The following is a 9759-nucleotide window of genomic DNA, read 5'->3' as shown; positions in this document are numbered from 1 at the left end:
GACTAGACTGACTGACTGACCGACTAGTTTGCGATACCTAACTTAATTTATGCCAAGTTCAACATAGCAACTTAACCTAACCCAAACTTAACACTATTGGAAGATAAGTTAAAGTCCAAAGCATCAAAGTTAACACAGGACTTAAGTTGGTTTGTGTGACATGTAACTTAGTTTGTGCAAAGTTTAGAGATGAAGGAACTTAGGGTCAAATTCCTACACATTTCTGCGCCCAAGTTCACGTATTTGACAAGGCTTTCGCAGGAGTTTTAGGCATTTCCAGGGGTAGTTTTATGACCCTGGTAGTGGTTTGACCCTTCCTCTGTACCGTGAACCTAAAAGAACACATTTGTCAAGGCTTTCGTAGGCTTTATGGGCATTTCCAGGGGTAGTTTTATGACCCAGGTGGTAGTCTGACCCTTCCTCTGTACCGTGAACCTAAAAGAACACATTTGACAAGGCTTTCGTAGGAGTTTTGGGCATTTCCAGGGGTAGTTTTATGACCCAGGTGGTAGTGTGACCCTTCCTCTGTACCGTGAACCTAAAGAAACACACATTAGAACCTGACTGATCTCCTGTTTGGCCTTTGGAAGTAGTGTATGTGGGGGCAAAAGTCTCTGAGAATATAAACTTTAATTTGACTTGAAGATAGAAAGATAATTTAGATGAAAACTTTAGAAATTAGTGAAATATATTCTCTCTCTCTCTCTCTCTCTCTCTCTCTCTCTCAATATAATTTGTTCCGATATTAAAGATAAACACTTAAAACTAATTATTACGTCCTTGATAATATAATAATAATAATAATAATAATAATAATAATAATTTCTTTGGTTCTTGTACATATAATAATTATCAACACCAATAGCGTAATTAACACAGGTGGAACATTCATCACCACTCTTCATCACCACTTTTCATCACCACCATTATTAATATCACCACTTTTTTTGTGCTGGTGTTGTTGTCGGTGATGGTGGTGTTGGTTCTCCCTGGTGGTGGTGGTGGTGGTTTTGGAGGTGGTGTTGAAGGTAGTGGAGGTGGAGGTGTTGGGTGGTGTTGGTGGTGGTGATGAACTCATTGCCCAATTTCCCTTATCATCACCATATCATTTTGGGGTGGTGGTGGTGGGTAGTGGTGGTGGGTGGTGTTGAAGGTGGTGGTGGGTGGTGTGGGTGGTGTTGAAGGTGGTGGTGTGGGTGGTGGGTAGTGGTGGTGTTGAAGGTGGTGGGTGGTGGTGGGTGTTGGTGTTGAAGGTGTTGCTGGGTGGTGTTGGAGGTGGTGGTGGTGTGGGTGGTGGTGTTGAAGGTGGTGGGTGGTGTTGAAGGTGGTGGTGGGTAGTGGTGGTGGTGGTAGTGAACTCAGCCTCCCATTCTTCTCTTGTTTTGGGGTGGTGGTGGTGGTGGGTAGTGGTGGTGGTGGTGGTGGTGGTGGTGAACTCAGCCTCCCATTCTTCTCTTGCTTTGGGGTGGTGGTGGTGGTGGTGGTGGTGTTGACCTTACATCACCACACAGTTTGGTCTGCTCCTTCCGGTCTTGGGGCCATCAACCGGAGGAGCGTCGCGGATGATTCTGACGACCTGCCAATACGCACACAAATTAGTACACACACACACACACACACACACACACACACACACAAACAAAGTTAATTCTACCTGCCCAGACGTACATAAGTTAGGACACACACACACACACACACACAAAAAAAAAAAATAATAATAATAATAATAAATAAATAAATCATTCTATCTGCCCTGACGCATACATGAGTTAACACGCATACACACGCACACACACTCAAAAATAAATAGTAAATAAGTGAATAAATAAATTGAATATACTAGAATCAATAAAAACATACATAGATGGACTTGAACCCAATCAATAGAGTTCAATGCTTAGAAATATTAGGTTCAGAGGATCAGGAAAATTTGGAAATTATCTTCTATATATTTTTGGGGGCCCTTTGCTGAAAAATAAATACATAAATAAATAGTTCAATACTGTTACCGTAAAATAATGACGTAAATACATGAATAATTGGGAGCGTTGAGTAGAGAGCTTTTTTTTTTTTATGCTCATTTTGTTGCCCTTGAGCAGTCTCCTCTGTTGTTAAAAAAAAAAATAATAATAATAATAATAAAATGTTGCCCTTGAACCGTTTCCTCTATTGTAAAAAAAAAATAATGTCCAAAGAATGCCAACACAGTGCCGCGCCTCACCTCGTGGAAGGCAGTGTCCACATTGAGGGGCGGGTCCTTGGCACTGGTCTCAATGTAGGTGATGGAAAGGCGGTGGGCCAGGTCGCGCCCCATCTCCTCGCTGACCTGACGGAGGTGTACCAGGTCCACCTTGTTGGCCACCAGCAGCATGGGGTAGGAGTCCCTGGGGGGTCAGGTCAGGTTAGAGACTAAAAATGACATATTCTCAACCCCTTCACTACGGGTGGGCAAAAATGGCGCCCCGCGCCATATCCAGGGCGGCCAGGCGCGCCAAATTTCAAACGTCACTTCTGATTATAACAAGTTTTCAGCCATAAACTCAACAGAATCATCATGTATTATATATAAAAACATGCAAAATTAAATGGTGGACATAAAGAAACAAATTATTTGAAAGTTGAAAGTCAAATATGACACCGTATCATATCCGACCTATATCCTAAAAACAATCGTACAATATCCGGGATGAAATAACTTGTGCTGGCTAAAGCGAGCCAGGACACTGCATCCGTGTCCCCGGATATGCTACGGAGCGCGCAAGGACGCTGTATACGCGTCCTCGTGTTGAAGGGGTTAGTGTGGTGCAGCCACATACTGTACTGGAGTCTATGCACAGGTAACAGGCTAGGAGACACAGTGCTGTGAAGGGTGATTTTCCACACATAACTGCATGGGGTGGGTGAGTACTGGAGCAAGAGTTGGAAGCAGCAGGACTCAGCGTGATGAGAGGGAGTGCTACAACAGGGAGGGATGGAGGCACTTCTGCCGCGGCCACCCGGACCCCTGGAGGGAAGTTCCCGTGGTGGGGCAGTGTGTCGGAGAGGCAGACAGATAGATGGTATTGTTTACTCTTGCACAGGAAACAACCCATGCCATCACTGACTCAAAGTTCACAAGGTGCAGCAGCCATGAGTTAACTGCTGGGAAAACCTTCTGTCTTCCATGAAAAATATGCAAGTTTGCGAACATACGAATATGGCTTCCATGAATGTGGGTGGCTGGTGGACTTGGCTCTTAGGAATATATAATTAGATTTTCAAAGAACACAACAGCAAAAAACTCCACCTCCACCTTACCTGACCTTGACTCTGAGTATCTGGGGGACTCGACTCTTAGGAATATATAATTAGATTTTCAAAGAACACAACAGCAAAAAACTCCACCTCCACCTTACCTGACCTTGACTCTGAGTATCTGGTGGCTGGGGGACTTGACTCTTAGGAATATATAATTAGATTTTCAAAGAACACAACAGCAAAAAACTCCACCTCCACCTTACCTGACCCTGACTCTGAGTATCTGGGGGACTCGACTCTTAGGAATATATAATTAGATTTTTCAAAGAACACAACAGCAAAAAACTCCACCTCCACCTTACCTGACCTTGACTCTGAGTATCTGGTGGCTGGGGGACTCGACTCTTAGAAATATATAATTAGATTTTTCAAAGAACACAACAGCAAAAAACTCCACCTCCACCTTACCTGTCCTTGACTCTGAGTATCTGGGGGACTCAGCTCTTAGGAATATATACGTAATTAGATTTTCCAAAGAACACAACAGTTAACACCTCCACCTTACCTGTCCTTGACTCTGAGTATTTGTGTGTAGAAATGCGGGATGTTCTCGTAGCTCTGTTTGTCGGTCACGGAGTACACCAGCATGAAGCCGTCACCCTTACGCATGTACTGCTCCCTCATGGCACTGAACTCCTCCTGCCCAGCCGTGTCCAGAACTGTGCCGGGGAGAGCCAAGTTAGAGCCAGGGATAGCGGAATTAGTGGCAGGGAGAGTAGAGTTAGTACCAAGGGGAAGTTAGTGGTGTGGTAAGGAAGAACAGAACTAGTTAAGAAGAAGAATGAAGGTTTGGAGTCGATATTACCAAACAAAATCGAAGGGCATTCAAGAGACATGAAAACCAGAACTGTACCCGAGAATAGAGTTAGTAACACACAAGGACAGTCCATCTATGTGGGATCCAATTCTGTCTCCTAGTCTTTAACCTTGCAAGGGAGGTAGAGAAAGGAAGAGGGTCAATACTGTATAAAGGGGAAGAGGAACAGAAAATAAGAGGAATAGGAGAATGAAGAATAAGTAATTAGAGGAGAATTAGAGAAGAAAAGAGGAATGTTGTTGAATAAATAAGAGGAATAGGAGAATGAAGAATAAGTAATTAGAGAAGAAGAGAAGAGGAATGTTGTGTTAGTATTAGCAAAGAAAAACTAAGGAATTAAAAAGACATTGGAGCCATAGACAAGGAAAGACATTGGAGCCATAGACAAGGAAAGACATTGGAGCCATAGACAAGGAAAGACATTGGAGCCATAGACAAGGAAAGACATTGGAGCCATAGACAAGGAAAGACATTGGAGCCATAGACAAGGAAAGACATTGCAGCCATAGACAAGGAAAGACATTGGAGCCATAGACAAGGAAAGACACTGGAGCCATAGACAAGGAAAGACATTGGAGCCATAGACAAGGAAAGACATTGCAGCCATAGACAAGGAAAGACATTGGAGCCATAGACAAGGAAAGACACTGGAGCCATAGACAAGGAAAGACATTGCAGCCATAGACAAGGAAAGACATTGGAGCCATAGACAAGGAAAGACATTGCAGCCATAGACAAGGAAAGACATTGGAGCCATAGACAAGGAAAGACATTGCAGCCATAGACAAGGAAAGACATTGGAGCCACAGACAAGGAAAGACATTGGAGCCATAGACAAGGAAAGACATTGCAGCCATAGACAAGGAAAGACATTGGAGCCACAGACAAGGAAAGACATTGGAGCCATAGACAAGGAAAGACATTGCAGCCATAGACAAGGAAAGACATTGGAGCCATAGACAAGGAAAGACATTGGAGCCATAGACAAGGAAAGACATTGCAGCCATAGACAAGGAAAGACATTGGAGCCATAGACAAGGAAAGACATTGGAGCCATAGACAAGGAAAGACATTGGAGCCATAGACAAGGAAAGACATTGGAGCCATAGACAAGGAAAGACATTGGAGCCATAGACAAGGAAAGACATTGCAGCCATAGAGAAAATTGGAAGAGAGGATATTGAAGAAGAGAAAGATTATGATAAGAAAAATTGCAAAGAAAAAGGGAATTAGGAAGAAAGAAAATGCGTTATGATAAAAATTTGAAAAAGAAAAGATATGTGAAGATTAAAAAGAAAAAAAAAAAGAAAAATAGACAGTTAGTTAAGCAAATATCCATTCAACACACACACACACACACACACACACACACACACACACACACACACACACACACACACACACACACACACAAACAAGGAACATTTGGAAAAAACAGCTCACCCTAGGAAAATTTGTACACACACACACACAACACACACACACACACACACACTGACACAAGACCAGCTGACCCCTCTTACCCACCCACCCATCCACACACACACACACACACACACACACACACACCGTCGAGTATACACCACTGCGCGTCGACCTCGGTGTGTTGTATGTAGGAGTCTTCAATCGTTGGGTCATAGTCTGTCACAAAGAGCCTCTGGAAGAATTGGATGGTGAGAGCGGACTTTCCGACGCCCCCATCACCAACCACCACCAGTTTGAAGGTCGGGAGCTTGTCGGAAGGTGGTTTGGACATGGTGGTGAGTGGTGTTGAAGTGGTGGTGATGAAGTGGTGATGAAGATTTGGTGTGTTGGTGTTTTGCTATTGAAGATTTGGGGTGTGGTGTTGAATTTAGGGTTTTGGTGTTGAAGTGGTGTTGAATTTGGTGTTGAAGTGGTGATGAAAATTTGGTAGGTGTTGTTTTGGTGTTGAGGATTTGGTGTTTGGTGTTGAAGTGGTGATGAAAATTTGGTGTTGAGTGGTGATGAAGATTTGGTGTTTGGTGTTGAATTTGCAGTTTTGGTGTTGAAGTGGTGATGAAAATTTGGTGTTTTGAGTGTAGTGATGAAGATTTGGTGTGTTGGTGTTGAGTGGTGTTGAAGATTTGGTGTTGAGTGGTGTTGAATCTGCAGTTTTGGTGTTGAAGTGGTAATGAAAATTTGGTGTTGAAGTGGTGATGAAGATTTGGTGTGTTGGTGTTGAGTGGTGTTGAATTTGTGGTTTTGGTGTTGAAGTGATGAAAATTCGGTGTTTTGAGTGTGGTGATGAAGATTTGGTGTTGAGTGGTGTTGAAAATTTGGTGTTTTGAGTGTGGTGATGAAGATTTGGTGTTGAGTGGTGATGAAAATTTGGTGTTTTGAGTGTGGTGATGAAGATTTGGTGTTGAGTGGTGTTGAAAATTTGGTGTTTGGTGTTGAAATTAGTGGTGTTGGTGGTGATGAGGGTACGTGGTGATGTATATGTTGATGGCGGTGATGAACTGGTGATGATAAATGTCTTTTCTTAATTATTTTTCTTAATTTTTCTAATATTTTCTTTTATTTTTATTTTTTTTATATTTTCTAACTTTCTCTTCCTTCCTTCCTTCCTTCTTTTTCTTCTTCTTCTTCTTCTTCTCCTTTATAAATTTACTCCTGAAAGAAAAAAAAAAAATTATTATTATTATTATTATTATTATTATTATTATTATTATTATTATTATTATTACTACTACTACTACTACTACTACTACTACTACTACTACTACTTCTACCACCACTACTACTATTATTACAGGTGCGCGAGGGAGTCATTACCTATCGGAAGACCTCGTTAGTGGGACACCTGGCCGCCTCCTCTTCTTCTTGTGTCCTCCGCTGGGCTGACTACCATCGCCCAATCTACCTGTAATTAGGGCAAGAATGGGCAAATGTAAGGTAAGCTGTGTGTGTATTTACCTAGTAGTAGTTTTACAGTGTGTACTCGTGTGGTCCCGTCTCCGTATCTGAATTTATCAAGCTCTTCCTTAAAGCTTTGCACACTCCTTGCTGATGGGGTAGTGGGGGCTGCAGGGTTAGCCTCGCCCCGCACCTTGCCACACACTCTCAACACCTCTTGCTTCCTCTGCAGCCGCCACGATCCCATAGGCCAGTTTCACGTGGAAGACTATAGCGTCGATCCCCGCCATGTGTGTGTGTGTGTGTGTGTGTGTGTGTGTGTGTGTGTGTGTGTGTGTGTGTGTGTTGCAGTTTTATAGGGCCTGGGCTTACGCTCGTGTGGTCTCGTATCCATATCTGTATTTGCCCAATTTTTCCTTAAAGCTTTGCACACTCTCCGTCGATACTACATCCTCACTTAGCCTGTTCCAAACCTCTATATTTCTTTATGTCTCTCAAGTGTCTTCCCTTCCTCAATTTTTAACTATGTCCTCTTGTGTTCCTGGTGTTTATTCCTTCTTATAGTAGTAACTCCTTGTTGTCTACTTCTTCCATTTTGCTCAATAATGTATAAATCTGTATTAGGTCTCCCCTTTCTCTTCTTTGTTCTAGTGTTGGTAGGTCCATTTCCTTTAGTCTGGAGGGGGGCTTCGTGGTGCAGTGGTTAGCACACTCGGCTCACAATTGAGAGAGCCCGGGTTTTTTCTCTCTCTCTCTCTCTCTCTCTCTCTCTCTCTCTCTCTCTCTCTCTCTCTCTTTTTCTCCTTCCTTACCCTTCTTTTCCCTTTCCTTCCCTTTCTTTCCCTTCCTCTCTCTCTCTCTCTCTCTCTCTCTCTCTCTCTCTCTCTCTCTCTCCTTCCTTACCCTTCTTTTCCCTTTCCTTCCCTTCCTTTCCTTTCCTTCCCTTCCTTTCCTTTCCTTCCTCCCTTCTCTTCCCTCCCCTTCCCTTCCCTTCCCTTCCTTTCCTTTCTTTCCTTCCCTTCCTCCCTTCTCTTCCCTTCCCTTTCTTTCCTTCCCTTCCTCCCTTCTCTTCCCTTCCCTTCTCTAACATGTTTCAGACGTGTCAAATACATGTCATTTTGCCCTTCCATTCTGCCACGCCCATATTTAACCCCTTAGTACGCCTTTTCTACGCCATTTCACGCCTTGATACGCATGCAGGTGATAGGTAAATCATTAATCAAGGCGCAGGTAACACGTAAGGATCAAAGGGCAAAGGAAAAGGGCAGAAAAAGGTTAAAAATATGACAGTTCTTCTCACCTCCTTAGTCCCCCCTCAAGCTGTGTTGTTGACATGGAGGATTGAAACGTGGAGGTGGGATATGGGAAGATTAGGGTAAATTAGAGTAAAATATGGGTAAGTGTAAGGGAAAATGTAAGGAAAAAGGGTAGGAATATGTAAGGGAGCTGTAGGGTAAGGACAGAGGGGCAGGAAGGGTAATAATGTGAATTTAGAAGAGGGAGGAGTAAAAAGTGGAGGTGGAATATAGGTAAAATTGGGTAAATTAGGGCAAGAATTGGGTAAAGGTAAGAGAAAAAGGTAGGAAAAATGTAAGGAAGTGTATAGGTAAATGTAGGGTAAGGATATGGTAGTGTTTAAGGTAAATATATGGTTGCTATTAAGGGAGGATGGAAATACGGAGATGAGATATGGGTAAGGATGGGTAAATTTGGGTTACCTTACATTTCCCTATGCATTTCCTCCCTTTTCCCTTCATTTCCCTTACTCTTACCCATATCTTACCCTAAATTATCCATATCATCTCCACTTTTGAATCTTTACCTAACATCCTTACCTTGGAGACCCAATTATAGCCTTACCCTACAGTTACCTTACATTTCCTCCCTTTTCCCTTCATTTCCTTTACATTTACCCATATCTTACACTAATTTACCCATATCTCATCTCCACTTTTGCATCCTTACCCAACACCCGGCCTTACCTTAGACACCCTTATACTTACCCTACAGTTACCTTACATTTCCCTTACTTTTCCTCAATTTTCCCTTATATTTACCCATACCTTACCCAAATTTACCCATATCATCTCCACTTTTGAATCCTTAATTACCCTTTCCCTTAATCCTTATCTTACATTTACCCATATCTTACCTCAGTTTACCCATACTTACCCATTCTTGCATCCTTACCCTACAGTTACCTTACATTTCCCTTCACAATTCCTTCCTCTTCATGTACGTGTGTGTGTGTGTGTGTGTGTGTGTGTACGTGTGTGTGTGTGTGTGTGTGTGTGTGTGTGTGTGTGTGTGTGTGTGTGTGTGTGTGTGTGTGTGGTTAGGCCATGTAACATAAGATTATCATCTGTACGGCTTCACACACACACACACACACACACACACACACATATACATACATACACACGCACACACACAGGTATACATATAAAAAAAAGTGTGTGTGTGTGTGTGTGTTTGTGTGTGTTGTTTGTTTTTTAGTGGTGTTGAAAAATTGGTGATGAAATTGGTGGTTTTGGTGATGAGATTGGTGATCAGATTTCTACTTAACCTCTTTCTCTCTCTCTCTCTCTCTCTCTCTCTCTCAGTTAGTCAGTGGAGGGAAGGACGGAGAGGTGTGTGCGTTTGTACGTGTGTGTGTGTGTTAACTTTCACGTGCACACAAAAGAGTTAAACGTACATACTTACATAGACTTACACCCATACATACACACGTGAGTATTGATTGGGTTATGTTATGTGTATGTGTATGT

General features: G+C 42.6%; 1 protein-coding gene across 1 annotated transcript; it reads right to left on the bottom strand.

Annotated features, from left to right (window-relative positions):
* Window positions 1-1484: 1484 nt before the first annotated feature.
* On the bottom strand, window positions 1485-5882 carry LOC127010157 (ras-related protein M-Ras-like). The gene is made up of 4 exons (XM_050884015.1): window positions 5684-5882; window positions 3803-3956; window positions 2222-2384; window positions 1485-1576 (listed from the first exon to the last, which is right to left on the bottom strand). Exons 1-4 carry the CDS (start codon window positions 5868-5870, stop codon window positions 1496-1498), a joined length of 585 nt encoding a protein of 194 aa, XP_050739972.1. The 5' UTR covers window positions 5871-5882; the 3' UTR covers window positions 1485-1495.
* Window positions 5883-9759: the final 3877 nt, after the last annotated feature.

Source organism: Eriocheir sinensis, chromosome 42, assembly GCF_024679095.1.
Source record: "Eriocheir sinensis breed Jianghai 21 chromosome 42, ASM2467909v1, whole genome shotgun sequence".
In the NCBI taxonomy this organism is placed as follows: domain Eukaryota; kingdom Metazoa; phylum Arthropoda; class Malacostraca; order Decapoda; family Varunidae; genus Eriocheir; species Eriocheir sinensis.
Note: the sequence above shows the minus strand (reverse complement) of the source record. Positions and strands in the feature narration are given on the sequence as shown.